The following is a 24,187-nucleotide window of genomic DNA, read 5'->3' on the forward strand; positions in this document are numbered from 1 at the left end:
TTCAACCCATGGTGGAAACTAATAAATACAGTTGGAATGTTTGCAGCCCACGAGTTTGTAACCAATTCAAGGATTGTCAACTTGCTCCCTGGAGTAAGGAGATCAGAGCACTAGCGTTTTCCAGTTCAGTCCGTGAGTACCAAACTCAGTCCAGTTTTTTGCTTGCATTGTAGGATTTGTAGTCATTTTGATCCATAATAAAATCAGGACCACAAGTACCAGAAGGCCAGGAAAAATCCTGGACTGGGTGGGCTACTCATACATGGACGTAGGAAACCCAAGAGCTCAGGAACACCATATTTCCAGGCCAGGTCCGTTGTGTTTCACATGGATTATCACTCAGTCCAATCAATTTTCTAGAAGCATCACATGTCTACAAATACCAGAACACATAATGTTGCCAAATGAAAGATCAGGACTACAACCGTGGTGTCTTGACGACGTGGAGCTAGGCGGCTACCATAAACAGTCCCTAAAGACTTGTGAGGACAGGGACATCATTCAGAGATAACAGAAGCTACTGCTCTATCTTTGCTTGCAGCCCCTGTGACCTGAACAATCTCATTATAGACATATTAAAAATACAGTTTATTCGCTTTAACGATGATTTATTTCTGCCTGTTAATAATAGCTGGTTAGGAACCTGTGTGTTGAGTGTACCATATAGGTAAAAAGCTGCATGATCATCGGAGTCAAATGTGATGCGATGTCACTCTTGCTGCTAACACCAGGGGGCAACATTTGTTTGATGTCACTTTGAGCTGAGAGTGCGATGTGGTCTAGTGTCTAAGTTGTTTACATTGGAACCTGTAGATCCGAGATGAAAACCCAGCTTCTGTACTTAACCAAAAATTTAGTGAGTCTACCAAGCCACTTCATATGCCTGTGCCTAAACATGTACATGTGTGTATGGCGATTGTAAATATGGGAAATGGAATGTAACTCAAAAATCCAAACCACTGGGCCTTCAGGTCGCGGCATTCCAGGCCAGGGGTTGTCCTCAAAAACATTCCAAGATCTAGCCGAGATGGGCGGATTACCGGGGATTGGTTCTAGAGCCTATACGCACTGCCGAACACCAACTAGATGCCGAAATCAGACAATATAGCCAAGGTACACATGCTGCTACAAGGACCTCTGGGACCACAACTACATAAGATCTTAGACTTTATGTCTGGGTGGAGGGAGTGTCAGGGGCTTACTGTGCACATGTTTAGGTTTGCCATATTTTACTTGGTTTGCTTTTAATGGGGATACAGAAACGCAATTTATCCTGAAGAATAATGTGTATGTATATGCCCCTGGTGGGTCACGTTTCTGGCAAAAACCCAATAAAATCTGTTGTGAAAAAAAATATCTAAACCACCACTTTGTGTCCACAAACGTACATGGTCTGTCACACTTGTATATAGCTCTCCATTGCTCGTAATCTGGACCTGTGCTATAAAATTGACACTTCTTTTCATACACAGCTACCCAATGATTTCGATGACATTCTGTCACGGCTACACAGTCCAATAAATAAAAGTCTTGTTTAAAAAAAAAAAAAAGACATCAGCTGTCTGGATATAAACGCGTTCACAAAAATGCCTGCCACTGATTGATATTCACCGAGAGGCTCGTCCTGCATACATTTTCCCATATCTAGTGCTTTCAATTTCCGCAAGGTGCACTCGGAGGTGCTGCACTCCCCTATATGCAGGGCCACTGGAATTATGCAGAGAAGACGACCAAGAAATGCGGCAGGGTTGAGTAAATTATGCGCCAAGAAAAGGCAAATTATGCAACGTAATGCGGCACATTTTTTAATAGTATTACTTACTTTGTACTTTTTACACCTGCTAACATTGTCTGGGCATTGGGTGCACCTCATTAGTACCAGTTTAATTCACAAATACAGCAATAAGCATCAGAAAGGTGACCAGTCAACCTTTACAAAAGGCCTTCCACTATGCGGCAACACGTGCCGCTGCGTTCATAACTTTCGAACCGTCTGAGCTAGAAACAAAATATATATATATTTCTTAATCCATAGGTTATGCAGCAGATGATGGATTATGTGGCAAATGCGGCAAATCGCCGGGGCCGCACAATCTAGTTGCTCTGCCCATATGTATAGCTCCCAAGTACAAACAAGCCAGTGACTCTGAGTGTATGAGTGTCCACTTCTGACTGCCGCGTGGGTGTCTCTGGCTCAGCTCTGTGGCCTCTCAGTGGCACAGACCAGTCTGAAATTGATGGAATTGAGAGAACCTTGAGGTAGAGCACCAAGCATTAGCAGTATCTGGCAGCACACTTTGGTAGCTATAGAAGATGTAACTCTCTGAATTTTTAACAATATGTAAAGGACCACTGGGGCCGAGAGGTGTTCCCATGGTAGTTGTAAATTTAACTCACTTGAGACACAATCGACCATTGGCTACATAACAATATTTTTTTTTATGCGTTGCTAGAAAAAGTTAGCAGATCACCTTTCAGCTGTTTGTTGTATTAAAGAAGGGACAATTTCGTACAGATAGTGTTAATATGCCCAATTGGCGATCTGGTGGGGAAGCCATTTGTCTGCAATAGGATACAAAACTCGTACATGTTTAAATGTAATGCAGACATGAGGGAAAAACAAATTCTTCTTTCTCATAAAAATCTTTGTTTCAGCTTGCATGCAAAGTGAGTCTATATCACAGACACTGCCCGCACAGCAGCAATTGTTTCACAGCCACTGGTTCAAAGTAAGTGTTATTTCAAGAGGGCATTCAAAATTAAGAAGTAGCCCAAACATTTTTAATTCCCGAGGGCTTCAATCTTTCAGAGGTTCCTTGGGAAACACATGTATAATATGGTCCTTTCTGTATGCATCCAGAGGCCCTGCAGTATGAAAAGAAAGTACAGCCGAAAATTAAAGCAAGTTGTAAAATCTAATTGGGTGAGGAGCAGAATCAAAGAGGTGCATCTTTGGTACAAAAAGTGAGTTGTGGGAGTTAGAAAGGACAGTGTGGTATTGTGTCTTTTCTTTGTCTCTATTATAGAGTTTAGAGTTACTTTTGTTGACTGACATGCAGCATTTGTGGTACCCTAGTACTGAAGCATATCCACCACTTTGTCGACACACCACACCACACAGCCTGCAGTGCCTCTGCTTACCCACTGCTGGGACCCACCATACATTGTTATATAAATGGACCTCAGCCGCTGAAAGCCAGCACCCCTCAACCCTTCCAAAACAGCACCCACTGCTGTCCAAGGACTAATGCAGGAGCAGCACTTCCAGTGCACTTCCCACTCTGCCGCACATGCAACTTACGCCAGCACTGCGCTTCTTCATTTGTCACATAGCTGTGACGTAGTGATACGCTGGGTCTGGATAAGCTCTGTAATGGTAACCAGAATCATAACAAGAATACCGACTGCACAACGTGATGTGAAACAGAACCAGTGTAGTGCAGATGCCCACCTAACTCCAGGTCGACAATCTCGGCCAATGATGTTTCTGAAAATTCTATGGCAGGACCAGAGGCTCTGATTATGCGTCTCAATCTTTACTACTCCCAAAATAGCAGCCAATGAAAAAACAGAAACAAATTAAAACACTAAATATCCCATGAAGCTTTGAACCAACCCCACCAATAGTCTATTGGTATCCTGAACAAAATAGAGAGGCCCCATCTTCCAGCCTCTTTCTTTGATAACATGCAGCCTAACAAATAAGATATGGTAGGTTTATAGGAGGCGTGGTTCAAAGCCTCATGGGATATGTTGCATTTCAATGTGTTCACTGTTTTTTCATTGGCTGCTTTTGGGAGTAGTAAGGATTGAGAAGCATAATCCTCGCCTCCGTGTCCTTAATAGAATCTAAAATTCTTGTTGCAAATGCTAGAACATTTTCTACTGTTTTCTAGCTGTCACCTAGTGTTTGCTGGGCGGGGTTTCCTATTTTGATTATGAGTAAAGCAGTGCACTACAAGGGTAGACACTCAGAGTATCGCCCTGGAGTGGTATTATAAAAAAGTCTACTCGGGCAGAAGACTCTCACACTGGCAAGTGGCATCTTGATTTTTATTTTTAGATGGCTAGGTGCACTTTTGGCCTAGCAGTTTTGAAAAGACTGTGGTAATTCCAAGAAATCTCACAGTTAACCATCTGCTTGGCCACTGGCATCACGTGTAGGTGGCGGACCAGACTATGTCAATCGTGCAACGTAATACGTCACGTTCTCTAGCAGTATTATTTAGTATTTTTGACATTTTATGGGAAAACTTCTCATCTCATTAGCACTCGTTTTACACCTCAGCACAGCAATTCGCAACAGAAAAGTGACCAGTTTACCCTTACAAAGGGTCTCTCCTTGCGCAAAACCACAGTTTGGCGAATTTCTTTTTATTAACTTTTGATCCGCTTGTGCACAAAAATATTTCTGCTGCAATCTGCAACTTTTGCAAGAAAGGACGGGCTTTGTGCCAAATGTGGTAAATCAATAACTAGGCAGAAAAAACAGCAGTTGCTAAATAGAATTATCCCAGTTGCCCTTCCTGTAGGGAAGTCCCCTACAGCCCTCCCTGCCTGACCTTCTCTCTGGGCTGTGGCTCTGCTTTGTGTCAGTTTCTGCAAAGCCAGATTGGACTGATCAGCCCTCATTGTGGTTTCTTTCCCCATTCAGGTTAGTTATGCCCGTTGTAAAATGTGTACGTTGGGGCTTCAACATTTTCTGTAACCTAAATATTATTATTAATAACAATATGTGGAGAAACTGGTTATGGGAAAGTGAAATATTCCTAGTTTGAAAGGCATCATTTTCTCATTCCTGTCTGTGCCTCCGTGGTTCATGGCAGGACAACAGGTTCCTGCAGCTTCTGGGAAATTGATGGCTGACCGGTTTGGCAAGAAACTGTAATAGAACTAGGACAACAGTTGACATAGTACATCAATTCCTGGAAAAAACTGATTGGCTCCCATAGCCCTCACAAAAACAGAATGCATGCCCTCTGTATTAAACCAATTCAGGCTGGTTGTATTTCACCCTTTCTACCCGGAAAAGACGCATTACACCTTTTGTTTAGGTTGTGTCCACTCCTTTTCATTGTAAATAATCCCGAACTCTATATCAGGGTTTGGAACCTTGTTCAGCATCCCGTTCTCACTAGCTTGGATCTACAAATACCTACACATATTTGTCATAAAAGTATCTTGGACTCGCACCCTTTTAGCTAATGTCAGTCCTAGAGACTGTCATTCCATAAAGCTTAAACACCTTGAAAACCGCATAGATGGATCTGGACAGCTGCAGACAGTGAGATGCGGCGTGGCTCCTTCTGCAATCATGGTACACGGCAGACTTTCTCACAGAGGACAACATTGTATGGCCAACCAAACTAGCGATACCCTTCTCATAGTGTGCGATCAGCAGAAAGCCTTTGAGAGTGAGTCTCTTGCCTTTGAATTTTGATCCCTCTTCAGTGACCCAGACCTCTATGGCTTTGTTTTCCTCGATCCGACCTTTCCAGTCTGACACATTTGGTCACCTCTAACTCTTTCGTGATCTGCTTTACCAGAAAAAGGCGGCTCTGCCGCTAAGGCGGAGGAGCGCTGCCCCGAAAGGAAACATAAAATGATAATAACGCAATGTTATTATTTGATATTATTCCTCCCTGCTGCGGCAGCATGAGGGTGGGGTTGTTCTGCTGACAAAGCAGGGGAGGAGTGGTGGGCACACTAAAGTGTGCATAATGCTTTGACTGGTCCTGTCTTGGGCCGGCCCAACAGTCATGCGCACTTTAGCATGTTCTCCATTGTTAGACTTGGCACAATTGGCGTGGGTCTCCCTTCAGTTTTGTTTGCTGTTGCCTCATCTGTTTTGCTGGTCTAGATGCTTTGGGCACTTTGCCACTGATGTTCAGTGCCAAAGTGCAAGTGCTCCCTTTTGTAAATTGATGTTATGGATTATTGATTCCATGATTGGGTATTTGATTTACTTGTCAGTCTAGTGGTGTCCATTTGTAGTGTTTTCACTGTGTTACTGTATGAGTTCACAAATGCTTTACACACTGCCTCTGAGATAAGCCTGTCTGCTGGTGCCAAGCTACAAAGGGGGTGAGCAGGGGTTATTTTAAGAGTGCATCCCCCTTTCCCCGACTAGAAGCAAGGGTTCCTATTTGGACAAAGGTGCAAACCATTGCCAACTAGAGACCCCCATTTCTAACATTCATGCAGGCTGAATTACAGCCCAGGCCTCTAGTCCCCATCTGAGCACCGAAGCTCGGTGCTCAGACCAATCAGCATTGTGATTGGCTCAGGGGAGCCTGGCTGCTTCTTGTTCGGCAGAGGAGACGACAAGGGACAGAGCGGCAAGGAGGTAAGAGAATTTTTCTTCTTTTTACAAATATATCTCCTTCCCCAAATGCCCCCCCGCCCCACAACCCCAGATCCGTGCTGGCCGCCACTGGTACCAGAGCCTTAAAAACCAGCATTAACATTTGTACTAGGGACTGTTTTGAGATGCTAACCATTTGCCCAGCTGAAAATACTATGAGGCATGGCTACCGCTTGTGAATTTAAGGGTAAGTAGTGAGCTTTAGTGGTAGTCCAGAAGGGTGAAGGCGTTAGTAGAACAATAGGTTACGGCAGAAGTCTTTTTTGCCTAGGACTAGTGCCATGGCTGTCTGAGAGGGGAATTATGTGCAGATCCAGCATCTATTTAAGTGTTAGTGTCTGGAAGCCCTTATGTAGCAATAATGAATGTTTCCTACCACATGGTATAGTTGCCACGCCACGCCAAGGTTTTTGGTTAACGGTGATGGGTCAGATGTTGAAGGGAAAAGTGATGAGACTCGGTAGGGAAGTAGGAACTAAGGTGGCATGAAAGTAGATAAACTCTATTCTTATATTCATCTAGCCTGATATTATAACTATGGCCTTTTGGCTAAGCTAGTCATCATGACTGCACAACATTATTCCACAGTCCACTAAAACTGTGGACAAAAGTGGCCTGGCTGATACTCTGTGGCTGAAGTGAAACCTCTGTGGATCTCTTACTTAGAATAACCAGTTCCTCTAAATCATGATGAGTCCCAACCACCACATTACAAAGATGACTTTGGCTACTGTTTGTTTCTGATATTTTTCATGCTGTTTGAGCCGAGGCTGAGAAGGATTGTCCATTCGCCCCTCCAGCACCTTTGTCTCTCTTGGATGGGCTTTAAAGAACATGCTTTGCAGGCCGTGGGCAGCACCTTTTCTCACACTGCTGGACTGATCTTAAAGGCCATGAATCCCAGAAGCTTGAATCCCCAGCATGCTGTAGCTTCTCACTTGTAGCTCCAGAATTTAAAACCAATTCATAGAACCAGTGCATGCGTGAACTCCCCCTGTGTGGATTCTACAGGACATTTATCCCAGCAACCTGCTACCAGTGTGCGCTGCAGGGTGCTCTTCCGATGCTCCTGGGTAGACATCATAGAGCATTTGCTGTGGTCACCTGTAACAAGTGCATGCTGAGGATTACTCCTTTGTCGTTCCTGAATGGATTCTATAGGCATGTATCTCATCTGCCTGTGACCAGTGTATGCCATAGCTGGCACCACTCTGCCAACCCTTGATAGATGTGTTAGAGCAGAGATGTCAAACTTTGGTACCTGAGAGCAGAATCCATGACAGGTTTTTAGGATAGATATAAGAAAATGGGCATTCAATGAATCTGAATAGAAATTATTTACATGGTTAATAGTTATGGTGAAAATCTGGCATGGACCTAAGTTGCACATCCCTGCCTAGTCTCCCTGCTTGTGAGTCTCCATACCTCATTTATTCATTGTAAATGTGTGTTAGTCACTACCCAGGACCTTTGGTCCTTTGTTATTTGCAACTAGTGAATGCCTTAAGATTGACCACATATCAACTATGGGTGACTCACAAAGCCTTTGACTATGGCTAATTCCTTCCTGTCCAGGTACAATGACCTGTATCCCATTCTTCCTTCTGCCACTCCTTTCTCATACCAGGGTGGTCCCTAAAGGGAATGTATAAACTCACTCTCTACATCTTTTGCGATGGCTGCTGGTGTCCCGTACCTGCCACGGACTGTTACCACATCATGCCTAGAAAGACCTCATGGGGTTGTAGGTCTGCCTGTAACTGGTGTTTGCCTTGGTCTTCTCTTGTGTTCAATCCTGGGCAGTGACTAAGAAACATTTACAATTAATGAGTTTCTCCTGTGCATGCTGGTGGGTCGCTCCCTGTTGGAAATGTTGCCCTTTCTGCAAGGTCACCCCATATTTCCTAGCCTTTTGCTGAACCCTATTTTGTCTGGCTATTGAACTCTCTGTACATTTCACTTTACCCCTGCTGACCAGTGGTAAAGTGCTTGTGCTTCTCCTGTCATATGATTAAATTGGCATAACCATGATTGGCATAATTTACTTGCCTATAAGTCCCTAGTATATGGTACTAAGGTGTATTCAAGGCCTGGAAATTAAATGTCACAAGTGGACTGCAGCACCAGCTCTGTCATACACTACAGTGACAATGTAAACATGGCTGAAGCCCAGCTACCAGTAACCTGGCTGCACTGATTTTAACTGAAAATTCAACCCATCAAAATTACCGCTTTTGTCGGGTCTAAACATTCCTTTTAAATATGTATAAGTCACCCCTATGTAGGCAAGGCAGAGTGCATTATATTTAAAGGTAGGACATTTAAAGGATTAATGTTGAACATGTCCTTACAGTGACTAGCACATCAAAATTATTATCACTGTAGTAGGATTGGCTGTTCCATAGGAATGCGCTGAGATGTAATATCAAATACTAATACTGTATCTCAGGAATGGGACCAGCTAGAAAAATAATGAAACAACTATATTAATAGTTAATAAACATTCAATTAAATTGCGAGGTTGTATTTTATTTCTACCTATTAGAGAAAATTCATATTTAGAAAGTTACCTTAGCCCCGCCTGATATCCCCGGAAGCTATATCTGCCTTTTACTCTCCCGCTTTGACCAGCCAGTAATTATCATTTTAATTAGGTGTGAATGAGGTGTGAAATTGCTCCCAGTTGCAAACGATAGGATGGCCTGAACGGGCTGATATAATCCATTTTAATCTGACAGCATATGGAAGGGGGGACTGGGAGTATCCTTTTTGACAATAAAGTGTCAAGTCCTGCTTGAATGTGACATCCTGCTTGGGCCGGAGCTTTTCATATGACAATTGGGGCATACTTCAAAGAGATCTCAACTGTCTCCAGCAAATGTTAGCTTACACCTGGGCAGGCACCATCTTTTGTCCCCCAGCCAGTCAGGCCTCAATCATGGAGGGCCTCTTTTTGACATTACTGTGTCATAGTGTGTTTGAGAGGTCTGCTGGGTTTACCTATAACGTTTGGGGTGCACTTTAAAGGATGAACACCTAATGATGCATCTGGTTACTGACAACTGTGCTCTGTTCTACCACACTCCTGTCTCTGAGGTTGTTGTGAGTACGGGGACTGCATCAATCTGGATTTTGGTGTTAGATGTGGGAGTACACTAGGTTTACCAAAAGTACACTTCCTCATCACATCCCCAGTCCTCAGAGCCCAAACTGAGTGTGGCTGAAGACTTTGTCAATCTTGAAAATGCCCAACGTGGATAGGGTTATCCCTGGGAACCCTTATTCTTTTGGTAGGGCGTCCCTGGGAGAGGGATGTTGGGGTGGAGGGTCATTCTCATGCACTAGCTTGTGCCAAACATAAATGTGGTATCTTCAGGTACCCACTTCAGAACACTTCTGGACCTGAGGAAAATCGGAAGACGACTGAAACTGTTATCTGCAACCCGAGAAGACCCCTGGAGGACTGGACCTGCTCTTTCTCTCTTACTCCAGGGGCGGCCTTAGGCATGTGCAAGCTGTGCACCTGCACAGGGCCACCAAACCCCAGGGGCCGCCACGAGGAATCGGATACAATCAGTGGTCGAAGTGGGCGGGAACGGCAGGGCACGGCATGCCCCTACTTCTTTAATTCTATAGATTCCGTGCCCCTACTTTTTTATTTGGAACATGCATCCCTGGATGTAAGAAATATCCAAGGCCTGCAGAGAAGGCTCGGCATTAGTGGCTGTTTGTGGACAGGCGGGGAGCAGAGAAGGAAAAGGTCTCCGTCTCTTGCTTCCTGCCCAGACAAGACAAGGAAGGTGTCCGCTTCTGCTCTGCCGTTGGCAGCTGCCCCCCCCCCCCTCTCTTTCTTACTCTTATTCCCTCTCTGTCTGTCTAACTCCTCCTCACTTACTGAAAACCGTGACTCAAGAAATGGTTCTCACCCTCTCTTTCTTCCTGTCGTTCATTTGTTCCCCTGTGAAATGGATGCAAAAAAGAAAAACACTTTTGCTGGAAATGCCGTTTTGACATTTTTCTATTCCAAAGTGCAGCCACGGAAATAAAAGGTTCAAAATATGAAAAATCAATAAATAAAACAAGACGGAATGTTCTTAAAGTGCCCAGATCGGTTTTATTCAAACCCCAAAAACATTAGCGTCACTTTAGTCAGTTTGCCAGTGAAGCGCTGTTTTCCCCCGGTGGGGAAGTGCGCCAAACCTGGAGGTACTGCGATACCTGGTTGATGGGTGGATTGTACAAAATGTGTACGGCGGCTTTGTGTTCACGAATGTGGTCTTTTTAAACCATACTGCTTACGTTTTGTACGGATATAAGCAGTGGACATTGAAATGGGTCCTTTCTGGGCCCTGTAGTTTTCAGGCAGAAGCACTCACTGATTTCTGAATAGTGAGTGTAAAAGCGTTAAGTTCACCATGCTGTTCCTGCTTACATTTCACAAGCTTTATTTAATCTTTCATTCCCAATGAGTGTTTGCTTTTTCCAGGATGTTGTTACTTTTTCCTTTAGGGAGCATATTGCTCTTGCCAGTGCTTAATTTGAATTGAGTCGCATCCAGTTGTTTATAGCAGGTCAAATTGGATTGTAGTTGAAGGCAATGTGAATTTCTCTCAGTGGGGCAGTATGGTGTTCAGTGAGGGAGCGGATGTAGCACTGGGGGCAGAGCTGCCGAATTTAGAACTGAGGAACCAGGTTCAGCCTCCATGAGCAGTCCCCCAGACCACTCTCCTGAGGGAGCACATCCCCATGCTAGACCTTAGAAGACCCTGCAAATCCGGAAAAGCCCTGGTGTCTTAACACCAGCAGGTGGACCCTAGCAGTGGCGTGTGGGTTCACCTTGAAGGCTTGCCCACCACAATCCATACTGAAGTTCACCTCCAGTCTTGCTGGCAGGCCTAAGAAGAAGCAGACCCTAGAGCAACAGTGAGGTCACAGGACCCCTGAGAAGAGCTGGCACTAGGGTGATGCGACCAGTGTGACCCCAACGGGTGCTGACTTTGAGTGGGGGCATTGTATATTCTGGTTTTAAAAGCACTTGCTGCCTCCTTCCTGGCCTACAGCAATTTTCGGCAATAATAAAAATGTCATGATAACTCCGGTGAATAAAGGTCTTACTAGAGCGAGATCGGAGTTTTGTCTAGTGGAAGTTTTGACTCATGGAAAGATAGCGCAGAGGGTTCATGTGACTGCTGCTAAGAACATGTACCATGCCCATCACAAAGTGCATATATTGTAAATAGGTTAGTGGGTTACTGCTTTTGACAGTAAGATCCTTTTGCTACTTGCAGTTTATAAGTTAAAATCCTAACAAAGAACAGTGAGCTATTAGCTTTCATCTTAGAGCTGCATACAATCTGCAAGGTATAAACTAGAGCTTTATGTTTTTTTTCCCTAAGCCTTTGATTATCCTAATGTTGCAAAAAAGTGTTCATTTGGATAGAAATCAATAGTGATTATTAAAGGGAGCCTCCAATCATGGTATTAAGTTTTAAATTCTGAGTTTGTGTATCTCCAGATCAATCACTATTAAACTATACTGCCTACTAATATGGTTGTCATGTGACTCCTACACCTTGTAGTCCTTTGTCTGATGTAACATTTCCCATACAGTGATTTACACACATAAAATTGATTGTCTCTGTGTATATTGCGGACAACAGAAAATCCATGGCTCAGAAACAAATGGCTTGTTCTTCCACTTTTAAGCATATTTGGGACATTCTGTGATTAGAAACATATCCCACTTTGTGAATTTATTTTAATGTCAATAACTCATATTAATCGTTAAATAATCATATGTATGCATTGGTTGAATTACATAACATAATAAGCTGTAAATGGTCAGTGAAATGCCAAACAAATACTAAAGATTGGGATGTTTTGCCAATCCTGGCCACACCTCTAACTCCGCCCATTGATCCAATCCTCAGGTTATTCCCGCCCTCTGATTCTCCGCCCACAGTTCCCCTACTTTTTTTACCCACTTCGACCACTGGATACAATACATATTCGTGGCGGCCCCTGGCAGGGATTTGGTGGCCTCCGGCTTCCACTAACTTACAAAGACCCTGACCGTCACCCCCCCCCTTCCCGCACCTGTGTTCCTCGTTCCTGATTCGCGCCTCCCCCGCAACGGCCGCGCGGCTTGCTCGCGGACACCGCCATCTTGCTCTGTCTGTCTGTCTGGTCTTCTATTGTCCGTCCGCGGCTTGGGACGAAGCCTTTTACTGCTGAGCTGGTGGCGTCCGCGAGATCTGAGAGCCTCCGCGTCCGGCCGAGCCCTGTCACAAGCTCTTATCGGCCGTCTGTCTGTCCACTCGGGACAGCGGTGACTGGATGCAGGTGATACATCTGCCTTCCAGGCGGATGAAGGGGGCAACAGGCATGTGTGTCTCTGAATGCAGGGTTCCTTTACTCCCTGTATTTTTCTGGATGTGTCAGTGCTGTCTGTCATTTTGTCTTTCTTTTTGGGTCAGTAACGCTGCCTATTAGTGTTTCTGTCTCTGTGGGGATAGAGTGATCTGCGCAGACTCAACCTCCTCAAACGACTTCCCGAGTGCGGCGTGGCGTGTATCATCAGTCTGCATTCTTTCTGGTAGTCGGACTCGGAACGTTACGACGCGTGCGGTGCCATCTAGCTGTCACACATTGCCAAACTGTGGTAGGAAGGTGTTTCTCAGTGAGTCTTACAATTTTTTAAATACAAAGAAAAAAAACATTTTAGGTGAAAAAGGGAAGAAAGGGAAGCATGATAGGTTTTTGGTAAACAGTAGGTAAACATGAGTAGTGCGTCACGTGCTGAGGTTGCGGAAATTCGTTTCTTTTGCAGTTTTCCTGGTGTGCCTGGGTGAAAACGAACCCTTATTTACTACATCGCTGCCCGCGTATCCAGAGGACACAGGTCCTGTCATGGCCCTGCCGCCGTCTGTGCCAGTCCCTCACGTCGTGTGTCACAATGCCCTCCTCCTCCTCCTCCTAAATGTTATCGTTCTGAGACGAATTCGGAAGGGTAGGAGCAGCCGCGGGTACTGGTCATCTAACGCCTTTTCTGGACGTTTTATTAAAATACCTTCCTGAGCTCCGCCCCGCCCGGACCCCCTCTTCCGGGTCCCCGTACCTACGCTCCCTGCACAGGGCCACCATGAGACTAGAGCCGCCCCTGCTTACTCAGGCCAAAGAAGTGGGCTCCAAGGATCACAAAGCTGGCCTCTTGTTAAAGCTACAGGGTTGCAGCAAGCTACAAGAGGCCTTTTCCTGCAACTGTGCAGCTGACCAGTGGCAATTCTACCTGGACTAGACACTCCTGTTGGCCTCTGCCTGCCACCCTATGAGTCTCTAAGTGCCTCCTCTATGTTCCGTGGGGGGGGGGCTTAATAAGTATAGTCCCGTCATGGATTGGGGCTTAAAGAATTAAAAAACTGAAACTGAAACCTTTGAGTAAGATCAACCTGGTTAGATTATCTGACCTCCATCGCATTTAGTGTCAAATTGCGTCTAGGGCCTGTTCTATGGCGACCATTGACTATCATTGACACATTGTGCTTCTTGGCCCTATTCGGACTTAAACTGTTTAACATTCACGGCTCCAATTTTCTCACACTGAATTTTTGTCATGTTGATGACATTTTGTTTACTAAATTTGAGTCATTTGTTCTCATTTGTTCTGGGATTTTTATTGTTTTGCATTTCTACTTTATAACTGTTTTAGGACTGCATAAATACTTTACACATTGCCACGAAGTTAAGCCTGTCTGCTCTGTGCTATGCTACCAGGGGGTTGAGCTCAGGTTTATTTATTGTCTTTATTGGTTAACCTTGACAAGGACTGTGATAATCGCTTGAGGTGAGTACTTACCCCCCTCAACTATTAAAACAATTACTTACACTCCCTATTACCTAAGGATGGACTCTTGACACTAATGGCCGTTGCCGTTCTTTTTAGCTTACACTTGAGGATCGCACTCATGTCACCACAATCAGAATTCAATAGTCAAGGGACTCAGCACGATGTCACCCACCCATCATTAAAAGCAGGAATGCAGCACTTTCATACATCCAACGACACGTGCAGGAACAGAGGGAATCCATCTAGATTTGCACCAGTGATCACTTCAGTGATGTTGCTCTGGCGGGAAAGATGTCCACCCAGTCAAGTAAGACCACCCTAGTGATCCTCTAATTAAATGTTTATTCTGATGGGTAAAGTAAAAGGTTGTACCATCAAGTCGTCATCTTTACTTCCCATAAAGAGTGCTGCTGGTGCTGCCTCCTTACTAAATATGTGCAGACATCACTTCCCACATCCACTAGGTTGCCAATAGCCAAATCACCGACAATGTGCCACTCTCATATCAATAGTTATAGTATTGCCTTACTCTTTGCTGCCTACAGCTTTGTTGGCTGTATCCTTATGAGGTCCCCTCCAACTGGGCGAGTGTAGGCACCGGAGACCATCACCTAAGTCCCATTTACGGGAGGCATCATTGGTCTGCCATATATGCATGTAGGATACAGAGTCTGAGTTACTAGTAGGACCGTGCTCTTGCTGACACCTCCTTCAACGCATGGTGCTGCCCGGCAAATCTTCTAATCCTTGCATTCCACCTATTAAAATCCTGACTATTCTGAGACACTTTTGTAACTTCTATTGTTGACCAATCCTCTCGTTCCTGATTTGTTTCACCCTAGTGTAATAGCAGGTTAGGTTGACTTATCATGTGAGTTGCGTCGTTGTCAAGTAACGGTTATGCCTCTCGATCAAACATAGTTGACTATTTTTACAAAAAAATAGAAAAATTTCAGTACCGGTCTACGACTGATAGTCACTACTGACTTTTACACTTCTTGCGTCCTAGTATAGTTAGATTATCGCTGTTGTACTGCGCACTACATACTGTGCACGGGGCAACTTACCTCATTGTTACCACCTTCATAAGCTAAAGAAAAGCTTCACAAAGATTTCTAAGAATGCCTACGAATTTAGGGGCATATTATCAAGGACGGCGTTAAAATTATCGCCGGTTTAGCGGCAGAAAACTGCCGCTAAAGCAGCGACAATGGGCTTGATAATATGCCCTGGAGAATTCCAATAGAAGCTCATGTTGACACCAGAACCTGGGCTTCTATTGGAATTTTCAAGGGCATATTATCAAGCCCATTATCGCCGCCTTAGCGGCAGTTTTCTGCCGCTAAAGCGGCGATAATTTTTAAAGCCGTTCCTGATAATATTCCCCATCGTTCTAGAAAGGCAAAAAAGCGCGACCATCTTAACATATGTGAAAGAGTAAAGGCAGGAGGCGAGATTGTCATATGTTTATGTGGCAGAATGTTAACTAAGGCACTTTGAATGAAAGCACATCCCGTGTAATATTGGGCAAATCACATTACCTTTCTGCATCTCGTAAATGAAAAAACTGAGACAATAACTTATTGGAGGCTACAGAAAAAAGCCTAACCCATACATCTCTTACTTAGAGGAAGAGGTCAGGCTGTTCCACAGTGCACACCACAAACCGAATTGTCTGCAGGCTGATTCATGTCAGAGTCACTTGTGGGTGTATTGGTTTACATCAGATTAAAAGCTCTTTGTGTGAGATTTGTTTCTAAGGCATGAATAAAACCACAGCTAACAAATCAATCCCTCCTCTTTATCGATGCAAAACTGGGCGCATTACGGTGAGCAGGGGTTGGTGCATGGTTTGTGCATGTGGAAGAAAGTGGGGGTATGACGTCAAAACACCTGGTGGTGGCACTACCTCCGGGCCACACTAACACACTCACCACAGCACCGAATGCCAACCGGCCAGCATTGAGGGGCACTCAGTACCACTCTTGCCCCCCTTGCCACCCTAGGCCTACCCCCGACCCCCGTTTACATCAACAACTGAATGCCAACCGACCAGCATTGAGGGACACTCAGTACCACTCTTGCCCCCCTTGCCATCCTAGACCTACCCCCGACCCCCGTTTACATCAACATGCCCACCCTCGCACACATCTGAAATTGCATATCTTGAATGCTTACATTAGTGCTCTATTTGTAAAAAATAAAAGTGCCAGGGCTCTCACCCGGAGGTCACTGCAGCTTGCACAGCACATTGCCCCTTCCGTGCTGCAATGATAGTAACAACACAACTACTAACCATCATTCTCCTAAAAGTGTGACAATTCAGACTATTTCAGGCCATCAAAGCTATGAGAATGGCTTGGGCGGCAGGTAAAAGTCATTTAAAATGTATATTGCATTAATAATTAGCTGTTTTTGTGGTCATCTCTAAATTAGCCAGACAGCACCACCTTGTGGCAGGCTATCACAAGCACCAGTACTGACAATTAAGTGCTGGTGCCGAACACCGGAAACCACTGGCTCAAATTAAGCACTGGCTTATATGCACATCATGCTAAACAACTACACATGCCATAGTCGACTTTAACGAACACAGCTTGGTGTGGCAATGCACCCTCGTACAGCATGGAAGGCATGCTCATAAACACCCCAGACTACCAAGAACAGTGCGTACACCTGAACACAAGGGCTAAGGAGCAGACGTGGGCTGTAGAAGTAACTGTTACAAAACACAAGAAAACTTAAGGAACAAAAAATGTTGCACTTACCCTGTGTGCAGCATTGATCCTGCCAGATCTGCAAGAGAAACGGGCAAAAGGTAGCCGGTCAGTGACTGATCAGGTAACAAACTCAGTTAAAACCCACAAACCCTCCAAAGAACCAAAGTCCACTGGTATTAAAAAGCCTTGTTTGCAGTAGAAAGCAGGTCATGGAGAAATGCCACTAACAGACCCCCTTGATTCATGCATGCTAACTGATTGTCTGTGACTCACAGACTTGCTAGATTTACGAGTGCAGGGTATTTACAAAGGGTGACATTGAACTTGCAAAGTATTTTACTCATGCACAAAATTAGTAATTATCCATTAAAGAGCAGAATATTGCACAACAGTAAAACTCGTGCAGTAGGTGCTTCAAAGCATGCCAAATGGTGAAGTAAATCCCTTTCAAGTGTGGGAGAGGTACAGAATAGCACAAATTTCAGGTGTAAGGGGAATTTAATGGAAAGTGGTTCTCCATGAGGAAAAAACAAATGTGCATTTGCACATGGGCGCTGGGTTCCCTCAAAGCAGAATTGTGCTTCGTGAACAATTTTGCGTTGAAGAAATAACAGCATGTATGAATGTCACATGCCTGTCCCATGAGCGCACCTGGAAAGCTATGACTGACGCACCATCTCAGGCCTACTCTTTGAAAGGTCTGCGAAAAGGTAAAACGGCATGCAGAGCTTTACATGCTGACATGGATGTGGTTACGGTCTGTCTTGACAGTGCAGCAGTCGCCAGACAATTATGTGAGGACCACTAGAGAGGGGGCTTTGGCTCCGCCCACATGTTGGGAGCTAGGAGGACATGTTCTTATTGGGCAGATTTTGTGTGCTTTCACATAAAGTGCTTGGCCTCCACACAGATGTGACTATGTTGTTTATTTATCCACCTGCCTAAGCCTGAACTTTCAGGGGCACATAAAAAACACTGGAATTTTAAGAAAGTGACTTAGATAACAATATAATTTATGTGGCTTTTCTCTGGCAGCAGCAAAGATGGGAGTAGGGCAGTCATTAACCTACATGGATTTTAATGTCTTGCTTGATAGTATAACTGTCACCTGACCTTTTAATCTAGACATATATAACTCTACAGTTCCTTAATTCCAAACAAATAGATATATTCCCATGCTATTTACTTGTAATGCTTCACATTATCATACAACATTCCTTAAAAGTAATTGCCAAAGCTTGTTTTAAGTTTTTGTCCGTGAGTCAAGCCCTTAGTTAATAACCAGAGCCTGTGATGTAAAAGCTAAGCCCTGCCCACGGATGGCCTCATTAAAAGTGGTGTGTTAAAAGGGTGTGGTAATACAGCAGCCAGTATTATCAACGACAGGTAGCATGATCACACACTTTAAGGGCCATTGCATCTGGAATGGGAAATAACAGGCAGAAATCAATGCCACTGCAAACTTTCAGCAAGAAATTCTAAATTCCAGGTCTTTTCCTAAGGGCAGCTTCCACCAGGTTTAATGGGGTGGATCTGTCTCTTGCAAGAAGTAATACTGCATGCGGCAAATTACAACTTCAAAATTTCGTACAATATCAGAATTAAGTGACTGACCGTAATGCCAGCCACCAAGATGTGGCAAATATTTAACTGGTAGGGTTTAGAGGCTCAGGTTCAAGGTGCAACGCACACGCGTTGACATTGTGCAAGTTGGCAGAGTGAAGATGGGGGCAGGTCTGTTGATAGATAGACTGTGGATAGACAGAATGAAAGGTGAGGGAGGCAAATGTGACCTTCACTCTGTAGTGAGCGAGGAACCAGTTCCTGCTTGGTAGGAACATGATTGGGCTGCCCAGGCTCAGGGTCAAGTAACTGAGATGAAAGTATAGCCAACCAGTTACAGGTTTGCACAACGAAAACTTTGAGTATCTACTACTAGCGGATGAGTGCACAAGGTAGTCAGTGAATGCTTACCATGTGCACACTGAAGAATGAGTGACATTTTGGAGTTGATCTAAGTAGTCTACTCTAGGAACACTGTGCATATTTTTAAACCTACTGTGTAAGAGAATGCTATTCCAAATACGACGGATCAAAGATTTATTTATTTAGCGCTTTATAGAACATGATATGTCTCCTTTGAGTTAAGCCACCAGCCACAATATAAACTGAGCAGTTGGGCGGGACAGATGGGAAATGAGAAACATGAGTCAGTCTTTGGGGTGGCGAGCAGAGGGTCATTGTCTCTCGATAGAGAAGTGAACTTTGATGGAGGCAGCTATGGGCTGCTCTCCTAGTAAAGAAGAATTTTAGCAATAGTGGGCAAGCCACTGAAGGCAACGTGTGGCAAAACTGGTGCCCAGTGGTCATGTCCCCTCCCACAACCTCTCTAAAGACAGTTAAAAACTTAGGAGTGAAGTTGAATGATAATCTTTCCATGCAGGTCCAGATTCAGGCAGTTGTTGGATCATGTTTTGGCATGTTGAAAATGCTAAACCAGTTCTTGCCCCTTCTGCCTGTCACACACAGGAAAACGGTGGTCCAGGCACTGATTGTTTCCAGGTTGGACTACGTAAATGTCCTGTACCTGGGGCTACCGGAATATCTATTGGCACGGCTACAGGTGGCTCAGAATGCAGCAGCCAGATCAATACTCATACTTGGCCCTAAATCACGGATGTCTACCCATCTGAAATCCCTACATTGGCTTCCAGTCCGCAAGAGGATCCGTTTTAAAGCAATGGTCCTGGCCTTTAAGGCTCTCCATGACACAGGTGTTGCGTACATCAGGAAGAGAGTTCAGTTCTACTGCCCGCACTGAGGTCCTCAACGCTACAGTTGGCACGCACTCCTAAATATCATCAAGCGTGGATAGGGGGGACGCTCCTTCCAGGTGGCTCAAATCTGGAACAACCTGCCACTGGAACTGAGACAGATGCAGGACCTCCTTGTTTTTAGGAAGTCATTGAAAACCTGGTTATATCAGCAATAGTACTCGACTTGGTTCTGACAGCACAGGGCCAGCTCCGTCACAAGGTTCTCAGCGCCCGGACACTCCATCGAGTAGCTGTGCGCTTTATAAGTACTTACTTAACATAACATAACAGCCAGGTTCAAGCCAGATACCTTGCTGTAGTTCAGCTCGAGGTTCTCTTAGACACATGAGCTGAAAACGAGACAAGCTTTCATGAGAAGTCTGCGTGTAACTCACGCTCAAATCATGCACCAAGAATTTCAGACAAAACTTGCTGTAATAGTGGAGTGAGAAAGAGATACGTGTCCAGTGGCGCCTCATCCATAGGAGCGTGGAGCGTTGCCCCTACTGTGAGCGCTACACACCAGAAATACTACATATCTTTTAAGATTTTTGTTCCTGTAGTGTAAGGGCGGGGCTACGGAGAAATTCAAACAAGGATTGAAGGAGGCTGTGAAAATGAGCTGCGGATGTCAGATTGCTGAGTGCTTTCGCTGTGGCCAAGCTGACATGCGCAGTTCAGGCTTCCATGATCAACTTACCTGGGAGTTGGAAGAGCTACGCCACAGCCCCATCCATCTCTGAGTGAGCGTTGTGTTTCCCTGACCCAGCCAATCCTGGCACTCCTCTTATGCTGTTTGGTATGACAAGCAGCATAACAGCAGTGCTTCGATTGGCTGGAATGCTACTACCCAGCATGCACATCTTTGTCCGGCATCGCAAGGCTGAGGATCGGATCGGAGCAAGGTAAGAATGTTTTTATTCCATTAATACCAGTGCTCCATTTCATGTTTTAAATGTTATCTCTCTAGAATTCTTCTCGCCAGGGTTAATCAAAATCAAGTAGGGCAAGTTGCTCCTGACGATTGCATTTAGTGAGTGTACAGAGCTTCAGTCATTCGAATAATTAATGACACAACTTGCTCAAAACTCCAGCTGACTCGAACGTATCTTCTGGCCTTGATGATTGAAGAAAGGCAGAGGAGAGCTTCATATCTGAAGGAACAAGAGGGGACCGTATTATTAATTAAGGTTAAAGGGTGAACAAAGTGTGAAGACTCCCGGACACGATGTCCTGCTGACAAACGTAGTGACAGCCGAGCAGCCCCGGTCACAAAGAAGAAGCTGCTGTGATCTTGTTAATTAAACAAGCAATGGAAGAACATGTGCGAGCATTGTGTGCAGCACATTAAAGTCAGACCTATTATCTTTGGAACTGTTTCTATGAAAGATGGCATCACAACTCTACATTTGAACAGGGTTTTTGTTTTGAATGTATCTCGCTATAAAAACGAGTGCTACACGTGTTAGCAATTGCCCCCCAAAAAAGTATAAGCATTGCAAGAATATCAAGGACAACATGGCTAGTGTCACCAATTCCACATAATCGGGAACCATATGCTGATGAATTACATTTGTGTTGCAGAGGTGATCGGTGCACACTCTATTTAAATAAAACATACCTATAAATAAATAGAATGTTCCTGATCACCTCTGCAATACAAATGTAAGCATGTCTGCCCGTTACAAAATTATTTAACCTTTACATGCTGCACCTGTCCTGCCACTTTCAAAAGTTGCCAGCCGCCACTGTACGCGTCTGTTGGTTGAATAGCACAATGTGAAATCAGCTTCCCCACTTGATCAAACTGTGTGATCCTAGGAAGATATTTTATTTCACTGTGCCTCCTTTTTCTTCATAATTCCTTTTGAGAGCACCTTGAAATATGGGAGTTCGGGATTTGCAGTGTACAAAAACCTTAGCTTTATTTAGTAGACCATAATGATCCCTCATATAGAATACAAATCTAGGTCCCATATAGAGTCCATATGACACCTAACTTGCCTCTTACTTCACTAATAGCATTGTCGTCATTCTGAGTGGGGAGACATGAATGTTTCTAAATTCGCATTTGAAAACTATCACCTTTAATAAGTGCCTCTCAATGCAGAGGTATACTCTGAGGTAATTTTTTTGATTTTTGAAGAGAGGTTATCACATTTCTACATGATGTTTGTTGCACCTTTTACTTTCCAAACACATCCATGGCACGGATCGTGCACAGGCTCCCAGGCTCAGCGCTCCCTAGAAATTTGCTGGTGTGCCCTCCTATATTTTTAGCACTTTCAGAAGAGAATTTTTTTTCCTCTTAATCTTAGAGAGGAGGTCTTAGGTGTAGATGTACTACACCGAGAAACACTGGTCTCCTCTGGCCTTGATAGTTCATTGGGGAGGACCACGGGGGCTTTCTGGAAGGGTACTTAGAGAGAGGCAGTTCTGCTAGAACATTTGGGGGGTCTTGAAGTTAACGTAATCTCCACAAATAGGCCAACGAAGAGAGGCAAACAGCGCAGGCTCAAGAACTCTTTTCGGTGATCTTAATGACCCTATCTGATGAGGGGCTGACCCCTCCCCGGTCCAACAGGTCTTTCATATGCACAGGCCTGGCTGGATATTCCCAAGAGATCAGATGGCTCAGTTCTCACACAGATCTCCTGTAGAATGAGCCAGGTTGTATCAATAGCCCACGATCAGATCAATTCTTATTCGCCATAATGATGCACGCCTGTCTTTCAACTCCACTGGAAGGCAGAAGGGGATCAGCTGGTGAAATCGTACCACTTGAAATCCCTCAGCCTTTCATCTTTCTGGGGAAAGGAGGCAGGCTCCGTCTTTCATCCTTCTGAGGTGAATAAGGTGAAATAGGTATCATGGAGCTGGGCATTAAAAGCCAGTTCAAAAAATTCAGGTTGTGATGAAGTTTGAACGGAAATTGTTGTATTTATTATTAGTAGCAGTATGTGCTGTTGTAGTAGTAGTAGCATGAGTAGTGGCATTAGTAATTCAATGAGTAGTAGTAGCTGGAGGAGCAATAATATGAGTAGAAGTAGCATGAGAACTAGTAGTATTAGTACAGGTAGTGTAGCAGTAATAGTATGAGACGTTGAAGCAATGGTGGGAGCAGTAGTAGAATGAGCCGTATTGGTAGTTGTAATAGGACAAGTAGTAGTTGCATGAGTAACCGTAGCATCAGTGTGAGCAGTGTATGGCTAGTGGTAATGGTATGAGAAGTAATAACCAGAGTAGTAATATTAGTAAGAGTAGTAGTAAGAGTAGTGCATGGTTAGTAGTAATAGGAAGAGAAGTAATAGCAATAGGATTAGGATTAGTGGTGGCAATAGTAGGAGTAGTTGTATGAGAATTAGTAGCAACAGTATTAATAATATTGTTCAGCTCAGAGTATTAACCCCCGGTCTTTCCATTTTTACAAGAATGAATGGTTTGAAGAATAACAGGACCTTTCTAACATTACCTTTATTTTATTTCTGACGTCGTATTTATTCAAGCGGTAGGGGGCACCCTGCTTACAATATATCCTGTGTGCCATGTTAGGGGTACTACAGCACAACATATCACATGAAAGTCTCTTTCCTTGCATCCCATTGGCTGTTTTAGTGCATTCTGACCTAAAAGATGATGAATGTATTGATCTGAATACAGAGGTCACGTCAATAAGGGAAAACAGCATAGATTGACCAAGAGAGAGCAAGAGAATGTAGTAAAATGTAATCCGAGAGCGATCATTAATGGCCAATAGGAAATGAATCCAGGGTTGTGCAAATGTCACAATCAAAAACATAGAATTGAGTGGACCAATAATTTATTTGGATGCATCAAGCAGGCAAATCTCTTCAAAAAGACAGAATTAATGATGTTCAATTCACAATTTTAGGTTCCAATCTCTTCTAGAGTATGACGCACATTCCAATGTAAGTCAACTGGGAAAGCGGTCCTGTGAATGATAGCGAGTGCCTCTGGAATACAGAAAGAGAAACCCTGATAGATCATTTGGAGTGCTAAAGGGCCAACGATAGTGCTTTAATGGGGCAGGTACTGTCCGGTACGGTGCACCTACGCTTCTTTAATTTGAAACGGAGAATACCTGTATTCTCAGCACTGATGCAACACATTTAATGGGAGTGTACCAAACACCTCAGGAACAAACAGATACTCTAACTAATGAGTACCTGCACTTCTATATCGCCATTACAAGCAGTGGTATAACCAAGAATCCCAGACAGGCTTCCTGAATTTTGATTACAAATTCTGAATAGTAATTTGTTGTTTAGCAACCTCAGTGGTCGAAATTCACAGCTGTTCTCACTGCCCAGAGAAAGGAGAAATGACAAGCGCTCTCCAAGTGTAGTGTTTGTAATATGAGATCCTGATTAGAAGTTCAAGGATGTCATCCAAATGTTTTTAAATCATACAGATGTGGAGA

At 44.2% G+C, this 24,187-nt stretch overlaps 1 protein-coding gene across 6 annotated transcripts in view; it reads right to left on the bottom strand.

Moving 5' to 3' along the window:
• Positions 1 to 24,187, bottom strand: part of ARHGEF10L (Rho guanine nucleotide exchange factor 10 like) — a 585,939-nt gene that overhangs the window by 414,432 nt on the left and 147,320 nt on the right. For all 6 annotated transcript variants that reach the window (XM_085608202.1, XM_085608218.1, XM_085608210.1 and 3 more), the window contains one exon: positions 16,979 to 17,006. In XM_085608202.1, coding sequence (XP_085464328.1) covers positions 16,979 to 17,006 — 28 coding nt within the window. The remainder of the gene's footprint in view (positions 1 to 16,978; positions 17,007 to 24,187) is intronic.

This window comes from Triturus cristatus, chromosome 1_2, assembly GCF_964204655.1.
Source record: "Triturus cristatus chromosome 1_2, aTriCri1.1, whole genome shotgun sequence".
In the NCBI taxonomy this organism is placed as follows: Eukaryota; Metazoa; Chordata; class Amphibia; order Caudata; family Salamandridae; genus Triturus; species Triturus cristatus.